The sequence below is a fragment of the Acipenser ruthenus genome, chromosome 52 (genome assembly GCF_902713425.1).
Source record: "Acipenser ruthenus chromosome 52, fAciRut3.2 maternal haplotype, whole genome shotgun sequence".
Lineage (NCBI taxonomy): Eukaryota > Metazoa > Chordata > Actinopteri > Acipenseriformes > Acipenseridae > Acipenser > Acipenser ruthenus.
This window is the reverse complement of record NC_081240.1, coordinates 3,066,596-3,084,377: the sequence shown is the minus strand read 5'-3', so window position 1 is coordinate 3,084,377 and position 17,782 is coordinate 3,066,596. Positions and strand designations below refer to the sequence as shown.

The window sequence follows — 17,782 nt, the reverse complement described above, 5'->3', positions numbered from 1 at the left end:
TCCATCTTGGTAAGGAAAGAGAAAGCAGTCACATTAACACCTCCACTGGTCAGGAGGCACACTTCACCCCTTTTACACCTCTTCACCCTGTCGCAGTTGGATTACTGTGGCATGGCCTGAGAAACCACGATAAGGACTGTTTTTTGAATGCTGTCTTGTAAGTGACCAAATACTGTATTACAGTGCTTTGTTTTGCAATAATTGTCACTGGTTCTCTTTGTATAGTAATACCTTCAACAGTACCGTACTGTTGTGTTTTAGACACACTGATGTACCTGACATTGTTAATAAAGCAACTACAGTGGATCATATAACATATAAGTTGGATCCCTGGAACCAATGAAATAGGATGTGACAGGTTCTACTGTATTGTACACAGGTATGTTTGTTGTACCCAAATCAGTGGATTTGTTTTCTTTACCATCCTTTCACTAAGAACAAACTACATAAAAACAAACACTCATCAGCCTCTGACTTTTCTGGGAAAAATAAATTGCAAGACATCCACTTAATATCCACTGAAACTGGCATAGCACTTTTAAATAAATTCAGATATGCATGCATTGTCAAGGTGAACTGATAAGGTAATACAAGAATAGTAGCATGACCAATGCAGAGTTATTGAATTTATTGACAAAGACAATGGCAACATGAAATCTCATGAAAGAGCCTTTTGGATTCTACACTAAGGATCAAGTTAAGTTGTGTATTTGAGTTAAATGCCAGTGATACAGCAATAAAGATCTCCACGTGTGACGGGGTATGCCAGCCCCTATGTTTATTGTATTTTTGTAACATTATTGTTATTACTTAAATGTGTTGTGTATTATTATGAATGTGGTTTTAGGTTGTCAGGGAAACCTTCAATTATCTTCCCTGCCAAAAATAACACATGGTCATGGGTGTATAAAATAGGTGTTCATGGGTGGTAAAGTAAATTATGAAATTTTACAACCCAATCACCGAAATGAACTGCAAATGTATCACATGCATTTATTAAAACCCTAGAATAAGAGGAGAGATTTGATGTTGGTGTTAGTGGGTGAAGGTATGTGTTATGAGGTGCTGTGTAAATATATGTATATAGATAATTATCGTTGGGGTGTAGGAGAGTTTATGTGGCCGTGGTTATGTTTTGAAAGCAGTGGCTCAGTCTACAACCTTGGAGTTAAATATAAATGTTGAGAAATTACCAAGCTATGTTAAGGATACAACACAATTTTTAAAAAGACTTGAATCACACAACCTCTCAGAGAAAATAATTTTATTTTGCATGGATGTAAAATCCTTTTACCCAAGTGTCCCTCGTAAAGAAACTTTAGAAGCTTGTCAAAAAGCACTACGGAATATACTAGATAAATCAATACCAACAGCAGAAGTGTTGAACACAAATAACATAGTTTTAGAAAACAGTTATTTTACATTTGTTGATAAGAATTACAAACAAAACGATGGTACAGCAATAGGATCTAAATTAGGAATGCATTTTGCCAGTACATACATGGGGAAATGGGAAGAACAATTACTTAGAAAATCAGAAAGAGAAATATTAAGGTGGACCTTTGATGGACAAGAAAAGAAATATAATTTTTAGATACCATAGTAAAACTTGAAGAAGGTTCAATTGAGACTGACCTCTTCTGTAAACCTACTGACATGCACCAGAATTTACACATGTCCTCTGCACATCCGATACACACTAAAAGGGCAATCCCAAAGGGTCTAGGAATAAGAATATGAAGAATATGCTCTCTAAAGAAAGTGACTATGTAAAACAAAGAAACGTATTAACAAATTTTATTTTAGTTCACAGTAAACATAAAAGAATAACTGACAGAGTAGGTTCTACAAATACTTGCACTAGTACATGTAAAGTGTGTAAATACATGGACAAAAGTAAAAATATAATTAAACATAAGAACAACACATATCCACTAAAAACTAAAACCTACTGTAAAAATAGCAATGTTGTTTATGGAATAGCCTGTGAAAAATGTGATGAAATAAAATATGTTGTAACATGTTGTAACAATTGTAAGTCGCCCTGGATAAGGGCGTCTGCTAAGAAATAAATAAATAAATAATAATAATAATAATAATAATAATAATAATAATAATAATAATAATAATATGTTGGAGAGACTGGAACAACTTTATACAAAAGAATTCAGAACCACCTTTCATAAAAAAATAAAAAAATGAATGAACCAATAGTACAGCACTTCACCAGTCAAGGACATTACATAAATGATGTAAAGTTTGTAGTATTAGAACAGCTAAAATTAGACAATGCGACATATAGAAGAATAAAAGAAAGTAAATGGATCAATAGACTGAAGACGATTATGCCAGCGGGACTCAACAGAAAAGAATAAACTAATTAACTCCAATAAATATATAACATTTAAATAAATAAATAAACAAAATTCATTCAAAAGTGGCAGCAGTGTAAAGTAGTGGTTACGACTCTTGACCGGAGGGTCGTGGGTTCAATCCCCAGTGGGGGACACTGCTGCTGTACCCTTGAGCAAGGTACTTTACCTAGATTGCTCCAGTAAAAACCCAAACTGTATAAATGGGTAATTGTATGTAAAAATAATGTGAAAAATAATCTTGTAACAATTGTAAGTTGCCCTGGATAAGGGCGTCTGCTAATAAATAAATAATAATAATAATAATGCTGATGTGCTGGGGAGGCCAAATCAAGGCTGATCCTCAGAGCCAGCATTGCATGATAATATAAATATAAGTTTATATAAAATAATGTTAATTAGAATTAAAACAAATTTAAAGATATAAGTAAAAATGATGTCACAAAATATAGAACACCATTACATCATGTAAGAATAAATCATGGATTTGAATATAAACAATAGCAAGTACTTGTCATGCTGTCAAACACCTATAAATACCTCCAATGTTTTGATTCAAATACATGCTGCTCCTTTGAGAAAGATATGGACAACATTTTGAAACGTTGGGAAGCTGGTTATTTGATATATATATATATATATATATAGTTTTGTTTCAACCGTTTGTTTTGGCCATTATTCCTATTTGTTTTTATTATTATTTTATTATTGAAGTGCTCAGAAGCTCGTTAACCTGCAGCTTTCCTTGTGTCCGAGTCTCTTTCCTGATCGAAACAACCTGGCCAGTGATAAGCAAACAGGAATATTGAAGAAGGTTGTTGCCTCATTAACCCATATTGGAAAAAGCATCTTTATGGGGCACTCTGTAAAATGTGTGATCAGTAGAACACAAAATCATTTTGAAAAACAGCTATCCTCGGTTTAATGTCTGTTTTGCACTGTGATCTATAACAGGGCTTGAATGTGTAATTGAGCAACCTCTTACTCACAAGCAGTTTTCAGAGGCTTGGATTGTGCTTGTGTTCTTACAACAGATAAAACTGCCTTTGAGGAAGGTAATCAAACTGGACTGCCAGCATGGAATAGTAGAGAGCATGAAAGGCTGAAATATAGAAGAATGTGGTGAACTGAAAAAGAAGGTCACACTTTATTGATCTTCCAGACTAACTACTTTATTTTACACAATGAATCCACATGGACAATGTTAGACTGAACATTTCCTTCACCTGAGGAGTTCAGAGAACAGACAGGAAGCTCAAAACAAAGGTTTTCTTAAAATACAAACCAGTCTAGTTCAGCTGGCAGATTGTTACAGGGGAATCACGGCAATAAAGCAGAAGCCCAGGATACAGCGGCTCAGTGAATGTGGTTTGGAACTTGTGCAGGAGGGTCATTGTGTCAGAGACTCCATAAAATGACAGAGTGCCGGCATTAAAGTCCAGATACACTCCTATTCTGGGGAAGCGGGGGGCAGTTATTGCAGTTTTCTTATTATTGTGCCGGGCAGTATAACTGGAGCCAGAGCACTCCAAACTCAAGGACTTGTCATTAAAGCCGAGGCCACAGGATTTACCTTGTTTTTTTCTGCTGATTCCTTTATATGCGACTCCTATAGAAGCCCCTCCCCCACTCCACTCAATCTCCCAGTAACAGGGAGTCCCAGACAAACCCTCTCTACAAAGCACTTGGGCCCAGGTGTCAAATCTATCTGGATGATCAGGATATGGCTGGTTCTCTCCCCTCCGTATCACCTTTCTGTTCCCTTCAGACAGACAGAGGTTTCTATGTGCTGTGTTGGGGTCCAGTGTTAGTTGACAGGAATCTGATTGAAGAGAAGAGGATGGTTAGAGGACAGATGGTTATAAGAGTCATTGAGAAATCATCCAATACATTTGAATGACACGGACAAATACACATAGATACACAGCCTCAGATCAGTTGTGATAGTGACTATTTTTGTAAATTTAAATGGAGATCAAGCAGGCACACACCCTTCAGGACCAGTCTGTCCAAAAAAAAAAAAAAAAAAACTTGCTGCAGGTACAAAACAGTTCTAATACATAAAGTAAACATGCAGTAATATATATATATATATATATATATGCTAATACAACTTTGGAAAAGAAAGTCCTAAAGTATATTATTAAGCACTGTGATGCAGCAGGACAGGGAGAAAGGTTTGGTCATCTGCAATATCAACATTGTACTGCAGATATGTCAAGTCTGACACACTTATCTCGTGCATTAAAAAGATAATCACATAAAAAAATATTTTTTACAAATCTCACTGTGGAATATGAAGATAATAATGGGATCTGAGAGGTTAGAGGTAAACAATCAAATGCAGGTGTCCCTCGCTAATACAGACACCTTTATGCTGTACATTCAGATATGCAGACACAATGTATGTCCACCAATAATATCCAAATTAGTGTGACGCTCGGAGATTATAACTGTAAAGTATAATACCCCGGTGGAGATTATGGGCTCTATTTTCTAATATTACTACGTGTTCGTAAATACTGCAAAGCCTCCGTTCTTCGTAGAATTTCTGCGTGCGATTTACTAAGCAGCTCATTTTCGTAATTTCACAGCAAGTTTACGAACAGCATTAATTACTGCTCATTATCCAGGAGAAACTGGCGTTTGCATCGATTTAGAACTTCCGGAAGTAAACATTACAATGTAATAGTGTAGTGCAAACAGACCTTGGCACAGCGAAAACAAACCAAAATGTAATCTAAAAGAAACGGTCCCCAAAAAACAGAAAGCATGAATAAAACTAAACTTGTTTCTATATATGGAAGTTTAATATGTTACATATAAGAACATAAGAACATAATAACGTTTACAAACGAGAGGAGGCCATTCAGCCCATCTTGCTCGTTTGGTTGTTAGTAGCTTATTGATCCCAGAATCTCATCAAGCAGCTTCTTGAAGGATCCCAGGGTGTCAGCTTCAACAACATTACTGGGCAGTTGGTTCCAGACCCTCACAATTCTCTGTGTAAAAAAGTGCCTCCTATTTTCTGTTCTGAATGCCCCTTTATCTAATCTCCATTTGTGACCCCTGGTCCTTGTTTCTTTTTTCAGGTCAAAAAAGTCCTCTGGGTCGACATTGTCTATACCTTTTAGGATTTTGAATGTTTGAATCAGATCGCCGCGTAGTCTTTTTTTGTTCAAGACTGAATAGATTCAATTCTTTTAGCCTGTCTACATACGACATGCCTTTTAAACCCGGGATAATTCTGGTTGCTCTTCTTTGCACTGTTTCTAGAGCAGCAGTATCCTTTTTGTAACGAGGTGACCAGAACTGAACACAATATTCTAGGTGAGGTCTTACTAATGCATTGTAAAGTTTTAACATTACTTCCCTTGATTTAAATTCAACACTTCTCATAATATATCTGAGCATCTTGTTGGCCTTTTTTATAGCTTCCCCACATTGTCTAGATGAAGACATTTCTGAGTCAACATAAACTCCTAGGTCTTTTTCGACCTGAAAAAAGAAACAAGGACCAGGGGTCACAAATGGAGATTAGATAAAGAGGCATTCAGAACAGAAAATAGGAGGCACTTTTTTACACAGAGAGTTGTGAGGGTCTGGAACCAACTCCCCAGTAATGTTTTTGAAGCTGAGACCCTGGGATCCTTCAAGAAGCTGCTTGATGAGATTCTGGGATCAATAAGCTACTAACAACCAAAATGAGCAAGATGGGCTGAATGGCCTCCTCTCGTTTGTAAACTTTCTTATGTTCTTATGTTCTTCTTTAAAGGATTCTGCATAGACAATGTTTAATACATTGTACTAAGATTGCAATCAGCTTGTTAACCTTGGGTAATTATCCATTATTAGATGGGCAGTATCAGGCCAGTCCTGGTAGATTGGCAGTACTGTAGTGTTTTGTTTTTTGTCCAGACCTTACATATATAAGTTCCACCTCTGGGAAAGAAATAAAGAATGGGGAGAGATACAGAAATAGGGATTGGGGAGATAACAACATACTTTATTGATCTTCCAGATTGACTGCTTGAATTTACACAATGAATCCACATGGACAATGTCAGATTGAACATTTCCCTTCACCTGAGGAGTGGAGAGGGCAAAAAAGTGCAATTCTGTTAGCAGATTGTTACAGTGGAATTTAGACAAACATAAAACCCAGGATATAGCGGCTCAGTGAATGTGGTTTGGAATCTGTGCAGGAGGGTCATTGTGTCAGAGACTCTATAAAATGACAGAGTACCAGCATTAAAGTCAAGATACACTCCTATTTTGGAGGAGTGGGGGGCAGTTATTTCAGTTCCAATGTCATTGTGCCAGGCAGAGTATCTAGAACCAGAGCTGTCCAAACTCCAGGACTTGTCATTGGATCCAAGGATACAGGAACAACCTTCTCCTTTCCTGCTGATTCCTTTATATGTGACACCTATATCAGCCCCATCCCCACTCCACTCAATCTCCCAGTAATAGCGAGTCCCAGACAAACCCTCTTTGCAAAGCACTTGGGTATAGGTGTCAAATCTCTCTGGGTGATCAGGATATGGCTGGGTCTCACCCACCCGTGTCACCTTTCTGTTCCCTTCAGACAGACAGAGCACTGTATATGCTGTGTTGGGGTCCAGTGTGGGCTGCCAGTAAACTGATTGAGGAGATAAAGGTGGTTAGAGGAGAGATGGGTATAAAAGTCAATTTATTGAGAAAATGCCAAGGAACAAAAACACAAAGATAGTTAACCCTTTGAGTAATGAGTTCTAAAAAGCACTGCTGGTCCTACGGGAGTGAGCTTTTTTAAAGTCTACTGCATGCGCTTGATTATTACGAGTACAGCTTACAAACAAGCAATAAATATAATGTTTTCTTTTGTCATAGGGAAAGGTTTTGACTAATAAAATAATAGGTAGACAATAAACAATAAACAATGGGGTGGAACAGCCACAACAACACGTCCTAACAAAAAAAGAGATAGACATGAATAAATCATATCCGGGTAAACAGGTTGTGGGGGCAGAGGGAGTGAGAGTGTCTAATGCTTCAGCGTATAATACTCCTTGTAGCATGGATCAACGCACAGAGCTTGGCGTCACCTCTTAGCTGTCACTTCATGTTGATGGTAAATATTCTTCACTTACATCTTCACTGACACACTCGCTGACATCCGATTCAGAGGAAGAATTGTATATATTTGAATTTAACTCTGAATCTGAATTCAGTATTATTTCTAATACTTATTTCTCAATGAGGAATCTTCACCAATTTACAGATTTTGCTGACATTTCTGTGATGGTTTATTGCATGTAATTCAGTCAATATCTAGCAGAGGGCGCAAGAGACCAATAAAAGGTGTTACAGAAACCTAGTGTTACAATATTATGTGATCAGGGGTTTTGTAGGCTCAGTAATTCAAGTTTAAAGTTGCAGAACGTACCGCTACGTTCATACTTCCTGGGGACCAGAGAGCAGTGAACATACCGGTACGTTCGTACTACTCAAAGGGTTAAATGACTTTCAGTATTGAATGTCTATGAGGTACAATGGTACTTACGAGAGAAATTGTTTTAATTAGGGGGTCAATTTGTGGGAACTTATTTTGCCGCTGGACAAGCAAAGTGATAATGCTATTCAATTAAATAAATGATAAATGCAGAATAAATGCAGAACGGTTGGGGATTACCTACTCAGGGATACCAAGATATTTAAGGGTTATTTTCAAAACCCTGTAAAGAAAGTTATACCATCTAAAGTGATTTTAACTAACAAAATAATTCCATACATGTTCCTTAATTCTAGAACTACTAAAAGAAACTTAAAAGACATAGAAAAAAACTTACAGTATAATCGAAATGTTTGTAGTTGAATTTAGTACGTCTCTTTTAGTATTTCTAATTTAGCACTATTGAGTGTGTAACCCTTTGCAGTCCTATGTCGGACCTGGTCCGACATCGCGAAAATCCCATTCCAGTCCATTGTCGGACTCAGTCCGACATTGCCGAAAACCATGATCTAACACAGCCTATGTTGCGTTTAAGCCGGAAAAAACCGAGACAAGGTGTTCCCTAATCGTCTTTGATCGGAAAGAAGGCAGAGACAGCCGAATAGACTATATACAGGCTGAACAAAGCCGAATTGAACAGACGGAGAAAAGACGCACAAAGTGATAATGGCGCAGAGGAGACAGAGAAAAGCAATGCAGCCTGAAGAGCTTGCACAGCTGATGGAGCAAGAAGAAAGTACAGATGAAAGCAGTTTGGAGGATGATTTTGAAGAATCTAGTGACAAGGAAGTACATTTTTCTCTTACTGAGGACTCTGATGAATCTCAGAAATCGGAGGAAAGTGACCAAGAACCAGACGCACAACCGGAGGGCGAATGGAGACGCGCATCTGTAGGGGCAGATGCTTTCACAAAAATCCCTTTTACTGTGAGAAATAAGGGATTTCAAGGTAGTAATACGTTGAGAACTGCACTGGAGTTTTTTCAACTTTTTTTTTACTGACATTTTGTTTACTGAAATTGTGAATGAGACGAATAGATATGCAAACTTAAAGCTAACAGGACCGCGGCGTCACAATTCTATTTGGAACACCTGGAAACCTGTTACATTACCTGAGATGAAGGCATTTTTTGGTGTTGTGCTGAATATGGGACTGAATGTAAAAACAGACATAAAAGAATATTTCTCTGAGGAATGGACCGACAGAATGCCGTTTTTCAAAGATGTATTCAAGAGATCGCGTTTCTTGCAGATCTTTTGGATGCTGCACCTTTCCCCTCCCCCCACCCAGGTGCCTCAGACTGCTTTTGTTAGCAGAGGACAAAAGGTGAGGAATGTGGTCAGCTACATAGACGCAAAATGCCGTGAGCTATTCATTCCAGGCAGAGACATTTGCATAGATGAGAGCACCGTTGGCTTCAAAGGAAGGATTATCTTCAAATGCTACAATCCTCAGAAGCCTACCAAGTGGGGGATGCGTGTGTTTGTTTTAGCTGACTGTGAAACTGGTTATGTCTCTGCTATTGTTCCTTACTTTGGTAGCCCAACAACAGACTCCCTGCTGAGACCAGACATGCCGTTTTCATCAAGGATTGTTCTTCACCTGTGTGAAACATTGCTGCAGACAACAAATGGACATGGCTTTCATTTGTTTACAGACAGGTTTTACACAGGTTACGACCTGGCCATGGAACTGCTCAAAATCAAAATCCATCTTACTGGAACAGTAATGGCCAATAGAAGAGGATTGCCAGCACCAGTGAAGCAAGGCCTCAAACTGAAAAAAAATGAGTCGGTTTCATTCAGCAAGGACAACAATGTCATGGTGCTAGGATGGAAGGACAAACGGCTAGTGCTCATGTTGAGCACCTTCCATGGCAGTGACTGTGAGAAGGTACAACGCACCATCAAGCGAGGAGAAAATTGAAAATTGTTTTTAGTTATTTTTTTTTGTTTTTTTGTTTGGCAATAGTGTGTAATTGATTTGTAAAAAGTGTTGCACCTGTCTGATTATTCTAAAGGTACTATAATCAAGCAGAAACAAAAATGTTGTGAAATTTTGTTACTTTTTTTTTCAATGTTCGCCTGATATATATATATAAAAAAATAATAAAAACATGTTTTTTGTTCAAAATTTTGCTACTGGTGTCTTTGTATATGGTACCCTTTGGATTTGCACTGCTTTATTCCTTGTTTTACGCAAATAAAGTCACTTTATTTCAATTTAAACTGCACGTGGTCTGAAATTTTATTTTGTTCATAAAAATTAATTGGACCTGACCAGCCTGACAGCCGCACAATAAATGGACTGCAAAGGGTTAATAGTTAAGGATAAGCAGATAATTTCCAAGATACATTTTTATTAGTAAAGTTATGTGACAATATGTAAATTGAATGACAAACTATGTTTAAATCAGCCCCTTAAATGCAACAGATAACAACTAAAATTGTATTTTCATATAACCTTAACAAGCACCTATTCTGTGGTCTTAGCTGTTCTCAAAAAAGAGATGACATGTTTCAAACAAATGTTCAAGTGAAAACAGACTTACATTTTAAAAACTCAGCTCTGTTCCTTGGCTCTGGAGCCTGCAGACTGTAAACTGCAACTTCATTCACTGGGTAGAAAAAAAGAGAGCAAAATAGAATTTAAACATGTGGATTAATACACAACACACACATGACTCCAGTTTTATTATTTTCTTTTGGCTTTATTTTCTCTTTAGCCCACAGAGGGTGGTGTTGTCTGTGGCCTGAATACCTACAACGGTAGTCAGGTCCACAGTAATACCGATACAGGTACAGTCAAATGTTTTGCACACAGGTGCGAAAGAAAAAGGAAAAATAAAATTGTGACAGAGATCGAATGGTGCTTGGTGTTAGATCTCCCTCTCGACCTGTGAGGGCACTGTGTAACGGGAACAGAGTACCCTTAACTAAATGGCACGACAATTTATTCCATAGGGTAGGTGGAGGTCATTTAGGAAAGGGGAGGAGCTACGGTATACAAACTCAATGACCCAGACGGTAAGCGGCGTCGCATCTGAAGATTGGAGGAGCGGATTTGCTCGTTAACCTAGGGGTCATGAGCGAGAATATAAATAGGGGTCATAGCTGACGTGATCGGTTCCTTGGTAAATGGTTAGTGTTGAAAACCTACAAGGAGTCTGTGCTGTTTCGTGAACCGTGAGATTGGTCTTGTTTGTTAGTGTTTTGTTAACTGTCGTCTGTTTTTAATAGACTACCAGTTGCACGATCCGGAGCTGTAGCGAAAACCAGCATAAACCCGGACATCACTTTCACCCCTGCATTCACAGAGAACTGTATTACACCACTTGCACGTATTCACTATCACTAAGAACTGTGTTTGTGTTTTGTGTTTAGTGTTGGTGTGTAAAACTGGACTTTTTGGTTACGGGTTAAACCTGGGGAATTACAAATACTGAGTGATACACACCGCTGTATCACTCCAACATTATTATTTACAGGTGTTTGCCATAAGGCTCTGGACATTGTTAATTAAATCAATAAACACCCTTGCACCTGGAAATCATTGTCTGTCTGTTTTATATTCGCTCTGCACTGCACTCGCCTGTATTCACTCACCACTTTGCCACAAAAACACAGTAATAAAACTACAAAATAAAGGTGCTGCACTCGGCAGCATTACCCTGACCGTCTCTATCCGCACAGCCTGGGTCTCTGTCCTATACTCACCCGTTCCCTCAACCTGCTTATACCGTTCGGGGTTTTGCCCAAGTTTTTCCCCGCTACTAAAAATTCCTTTTCTTTTTCTTTTTAATTAATTTGTTGTTGTGCTCGTTCTTCTCCGGCCGTACTCGATCCGGCAGCAGAGCTTCCGCCAGCTGGCTCGTTTCGTCTTAGAGGGGCAGGCTGAGGGAACAACAGAGCTTTATTTTATAGGTCCAGCAATCCCCCAAGGCCCGCCTCTCAGCCACTCAGAGAGAGGGAAAGCCAACACACCCTCTTCTTATCAGGTCCATTGTCGGACCCTGTCCGACATCATCAAAAAAACGCAAAAAACGGGTTTCTAGTTGAGAAAACCATTCAATGGCCGAGTGGGAGCGACAGGAGCCGAGACAAGCCGATAAATAAGTCGATAAATAAAAAAAGGCGTATCTCATGAATAGTCATACATGCCCCTGGCATTACATAGGGGCGGCCATAAGGAAACAAGCTGGCTGTTATTGAATCAGCGCACAGAGACTATCACGGACATTTGCAGAGCTTTTTTGAGATGTTATAGCAATAAAATAATGTCTTGGATTGAATTATTGAGGAGTTTGGTGATAAAACGAGTGATCAGGAGATGATCGATCGGTATGTACGACTATTATTATTATTATTATTTATTTCTTAGCATATGTGAAAGCGATAGCGAACGAAAGGGTGGGGCAGGGCTGGAGATGCCTAGTGAGTGCTTTGTTGATATGCAGGGCCTTTTAAACCCGTTTGACTGTGGAAAAAAAATACTTTTAAACAGCGCGTCTAAAATTAACTGCGTGTGTGAAAATAAATTGGACCTGACGCACCTGACGCGCACTTAATAAATGAACTGCAAAGGGTTAAATATCTGCAAAATGTACCTGACACTGAAATGAATGTGATGGAATATGTTTCCATGTTATCATGTTTATTTGAGAATCTGGTCCAGTAACTTCAATTCTTCTTACCAGTCAGATAAGATGACTTCCATTTTCCTCTGAAAAGGTGTTATTATAAATACCATATAACAGGAAATTTTGGCGGGAATTTATTTTGGCTTTATTGGCGGTTTTGATTGGATCGCCAATAATTCTTCCACCAATCAGAGTTTGACATACAGTGAGTGATCCCCGCCTTTGACAGACTGGTATGCAGCACAAGTTAAGCATTGGGCAAGGGGAAGAATGTGTCGGATGTCAATGTGAATATGAGAATATGAGAACGGCAGTGTGATGAAGCCAGTTTGCTTGAAAAAAATTAAAAGCAGACTGCTCCCTGCATGACAGAAAAGGAAGCCTTCTGTGAAGTTGCAGGGGAAGAAGCTGGGGCCCCCCACATGGACTGCACCTCCTTAATAAAATTGGGGAAGGCCGGGAGCATCCTGGGCTGCTGCGACCGTGCCGAAGGTGACTCAAAAAGAAACCGCCAAGGTTGTTCTATGGCTGGTCATTCGATCCCCAGATGGCGAGTTGCCAGCTCCACCATGACCATAGGGGGTTATTTGTGTCCAACACCTCCAACTCAGACTCTTGCTCCGAGTGATGAGAGACTAACTCCACCTCTACACTGTCCTCTTCAAGAAGGGGCTCCCCTTCTGATGCATCCCTCGAGATGGCATCCACGTCCCACACCCCTTGGGGTTGTACCGCGACGGACAGAGGCTGTGGAGGAGCCATCGGCTGGTTGGCAACCGGCCCGACCAGTTAATCCGTGGCTCGTGGCACCCTATTAGCCACAGACATGAGCAGCGATTGCTGATCCATCATGACGTCCATAAATTGGGACATCTTAGAGAGTGTCCCCTTCGGCGAGGTGACCCGGAACGGGATCTTGAGGTCTGGCGGGGGCATTCCCTGCGAGGGGAGGGACCTCGCAGCTGCACGGACGGGCTATGGGAACATTCCTGAGCTCGTCTGGTGTCCGGAGACCTCTGGCCAGCCGTAAGCTGGGAAGACGGACTCCTGGACAGCCGTAGCCTCACTGGCGGAGTCGCCGAAGATGACGGTGGGGCAGATAGGGTGTGGGAAGACCCTGAGGAAGGGGAGTGACCCCCAACCTCTTTCCTTGCCCTCTGGCGGAGAGTGCACGTCTGAAAATTTGCGCACAATGCGCAGAACATCCTGTCCGCTAAGGCAGACGCAGCATGGTCTGGACCCAGGCGCGCCACACAGTTCTCATGTGGGTTGTTCGCACAACGGTGGAACCCGGACATGTTTATGACACCTCGATTGCCGAAGCGTCGATACCGCACGCTGAAGTGTTGAGCACCGAGTGTCGAAGCGCCGCGCACCGAGCGCTGAGGGTATGTGCACCAAGTGACAAGCACCAAGCATTGAGGTTGCGTGCACCGAACGCCGAGGTTGCGTGCACCGAGTGCCGAGCACCGAGCCCAAAGCGCAGAAGCGCTAAGCACAGAGCACCGAAGCACTGCACCAAGCGCCGAAGTGCTGCACCAAAGCACCGAAGTGCTGACACCAAGAGCGCCGAAGTGGGAGTACCAAGCGAGACGCTATGCACGAGACACAGGGGTGTCAGCTGACCCGCAGAGCAGAGTCACTAAGTGCTAGTACAGTGTCTTTGTCTTAAAAGACAATGGTGCTTTGCTATACTTACCTATGGTGCTTAATGGGGCAACTCCCTGTATAGGTGCACTTGGTGGTCGTCTTCCTATATATGTATGGGGATTTTTTTTTTTAGTGGCGCTGCAGCAGCACTGTGACTAGTGCGAAACAATGGCTGTAAAAGTGGGCTACAGCCCTTGAGCTACCACGCGGCAGTGATGTTTACAAGCCAGGGGTGGTATTTATTGGAGTGACTGCAGCAGCAGACTCCACACTGGGTCTAGCTGCAGGCGAGACTGAAGCTGCAAAAAAATTACGTGGCCTAAGGGCAAGCGCACAACGCGTCCTCTAAACTCTATTTTACTACCTAAGGGAGAGAACAGACAAATACAAAAAACCCTATATAAATATATATATATATATATATATATATATATATATATATATATATATATATAGATATGTATACACAACAATATTAATAACAATATTAATATGTAAGGTAGACGGGCGGCAAGAGGCCAACGCGGATAGAATGCAATGCCGAAGCAAAGCGTGAGAGTGAAAATGTAATATATATATAAAATATATATATTAAATGCTCCGAAGAGCGTACACTGAAATCAACTCAGAGAAGGGGCGATAGCCAGCTTCTCAAGCTTAAAAGCTAACGAGTACAATCAGTGAGTGAGTATTCTCAAAGAGAAAATCCATCTATTATCATAACCGCTTAATCCTTAGAGGGTTGGAAGGGTTCATAAAACTATTTCGTGATTTTATGTAATATAATTATAATCTGTGCAAGCCGAAACTGGCTTACCCCAGTTGATGGCTTAACGGCAATATTAGGCCTACTGACAGATCAGATCAGCAGCAGTTTTTGAGCCCTCCTCCAGTTGGGGTTAGATGAGTGCCTGGGAGTGGACACTGCCGTGAGTGGCCTGCGGTGTCCAAAATACTAAACCGGTTCATATTTGAGACAATGAAAGTGGTGTTTAGCTCATTTCCATATATTATCGCTAATAATTTTATTGTTAAACTCTCGGTATTAATTATGTGTATATTAGGCCTATTATTGTTGCCATTCTTGCATTTATGAATATTATTAATAATTATGTATAGGCCTAGAATTATTTGGCATGGTATTACGTGATTGTTAATATATGAGTGCAGAAACTGTACTCTGCTGGAACACTGCCGTGAGTGTCCTGCATTTATATTGTACACTGTGAGTGTCCTGCATATCATTTATATTGTACACCGTGAGTGTCCAGCAGCATTTATATTGTACACTGTGAGTGTCCTGCATAGCATTTATATTGTACACCGTGAGTGTCCTGCATAGCATTTATATTGTACACCGTGAGTGTCCTGCATAGCATTTATATTGTACACCGTGAGTGTCCTGCATAGCATTTATATTGTACACCGTGAGTGTCCTGCATAGCATTTATATTGTACACCGTGTCCCGTACGGGTCGGTAGCATTACATTGTACACCGTGTAGGATTGCTAGACCGTGAGTGTCCTGCATTGGATTCTATTAGTAGGATAGATGGCCTGCATAAGATGATAGGGTATGCGATGCTACTAAATTGCCTCTTATTTAGTCTGGTTGCATAAAACACCTTAAGTTTAAGGGGAACACTTAAGGATGCATTTTCCCTTAACTAGTGCACTTCAATGTGTTGCACTGCTTTCTGCAACCCCCTGCACAGTTTAAAGAACGCTTAATGGTAAAACTAACTTTTAATTTACTTAAGGTGTTTTATGCAAGTGGTTATATTGTTAGTTTACTGGATGATCTACACAAGGAAAGTCTGTTTTAAAAAAGTATTTTCAAAATACATATTTCTATAGTATTTCCACACTTTTTATTATCCAAGACAAAGTAAAAAAAAAACAGACTGTGACAGGCTAGCCAGGGTATGGAGACTCAAGAGTCAGAAAGTGCAGTGAAAATTAAACAATAAAACAAAAGGGCACGATGGCCAAATAAAAAGACAAACACAAAACAGGCTTTTAAACAAACAATCCATTATTTGAAAGCTAAATATTATTTTTCAATTTATTTCACAGTGTAATGAAATACAATGAGTAACGAAATCATATCATTTCTACGTTCACGTGAAGTGCCGGAGTCTGTCCTGGACAAATTGAGAGAAGATAAGGTATTGTCTATAGTTTAATGCCATTTGATTGTCATGATTATTCAGAGACCTTTGTTATTTTTTGTAAAAGATGGAAATAGGCCTAACTAATAATAAATACAAGGAAGTTGATGAGTTTCATTAGAAAAAAGGAACTGTTTTCATGAATGTATTAAAATCAAATGACAGGAAAATAATAATAATAATTGACCTTCATTTTAAACCTTCATTGCCACATTATTTTATTGGCCATGTATATTTCTATTCCTTATTTGACAAAACATTGTCAGACTCTCGTTGTTATATATTGCAAAAACATTTATGTTTAGGGGTGTGAATAATTTTGAACCGTTTTTGAAATAACATACAAATATGTTAGACAAATATATACTGAATGTCTGAAAATATTAATGTTTTCATTCATTTATGCAACAAATACTGAATGTAGACTTACATTTATTCTAGTCTATGAAGGGTGTGAATAATACTGGAGGCAGCTGTATATTCTAATATTAATATGTATGACCTTTTATGAATGATTATTCAGTTATATATTGTTTTAATATTTGTGCCTTTGTTGTTCTTGAAGGTTGATGAAGAAACTATCCTGGGAATTGATAATCCAACACTGGTTAAATACATTGAAAAGTTAGGTGACAGAGTTGCACTGAGGAATTTCTGTGCTTCATCTCAGCAGTCTTTTAAGAAGAAAAGCACCAGACGTACACAGCTTTTTGAAGTCTTAAAGAGCAAATTAGCCAGAACTGACAACAGAACTGACAAAGTTTCAGAAAACGAAGCATCTACCAGTACAGATGAACGATTTGAATGCAACGCACTGACATGTGATGTATCGGACATACAACTGAATTATATACATCTGACAATTCATGGAGAGTACATTTTTTTCTTGATTACTGCCTGAAATGTAGAACAACTGTAATAATTTTGAAATATAAAAGCTCTAATTTTGTCTTAGAGATGGCTGTTACAATAGGTTATTAAAAACATTATTGTTAAATGGATTTTAGTTTGTTTTGAATGTAGTTGTTTAAGTAATGGGTCATTCTCCAGTTCATTTTGAAATATTCATTTTGAAATACAGCCCAGTCGCATGATGTGTAGCAGCAATGATGTTCCTTGCATGGGCATTAAATAAAATGCATTCAGGATAATCCCTCAAGGATTTTGTCCCGAAGAAAATGATACAACAGAGCAGCTTCCCCTGCACAATGTGGCTTCTGCCAATCTTCTGCAGAAGCTTATGCCATAGGGCTTAAGCTTGTCATAACTGTCTAAGTGCCAGAGAAAATTTGGTCCCAAATTGTGATACATTCTTCTTCAAAGACGGTGTCATCTGCATTGATCAATACCTTCAGGGTCTATTACGTGCATGAGTTGATGAACCGTTTCCTGAGTCACCACATATCCATTTTGAATACATTTAAGATGCATCATTTTGTATCCGTGAAGTTTTGC

General features: G+C 39.4%; 2 protein-coding genes across 2 annotated transcripts; both read right to left on the bottom strand.

The window, feature by feature from the left end:
- Positions 1 to 1,688: 1,688 nt before the first annotated feature.
- LOC117971139 (tripartite motif-containing protein 16-like protein) lies at positions 1,689 to 4,950 on the bottom strand. Its single transcript, XM_059016105.1, has 2 exons — positions 4,896 to 4,950; positions 1,689 to 4,188 (listed from the first exon to the last, which is right to left on the bottom strand). The coding sequence occupies exons 1-2, from the start codon at positions 4,948 to 4,950 to the stop codon at positions 3,662 to 3,664; spliced, it is 582 nt and encodes a 193-aa protein (XP_058872088.1). The 3' UTR covers positions 1,689 to 3,661.
- A 1,543-nt stretch (positions 4,951 to 6,493) lies between these two features.
- Positions 6,494 to 13,268, bottom strand: LOC117970855 (tripartite motif-containing protein 16-like protein). Its single transcript, XM_059016104.1, has 3 exons — positions 13,081 to 13,268; positions 8,979 to 9,019; positions 6,494 to 7,014 (listed from the first exon to the last, which is right to left on the bottom strand). Exons 1-3 carry the CDS (start codon positions 13,266 to 13,268, stop codon positions 6,494 to 6,496), a joined length of 750 nt encoding a protein of 249 aa, XP_058872087.1.
- Positions 13,269 to 17,782: the final 4,514 nt, after the last annotated feature.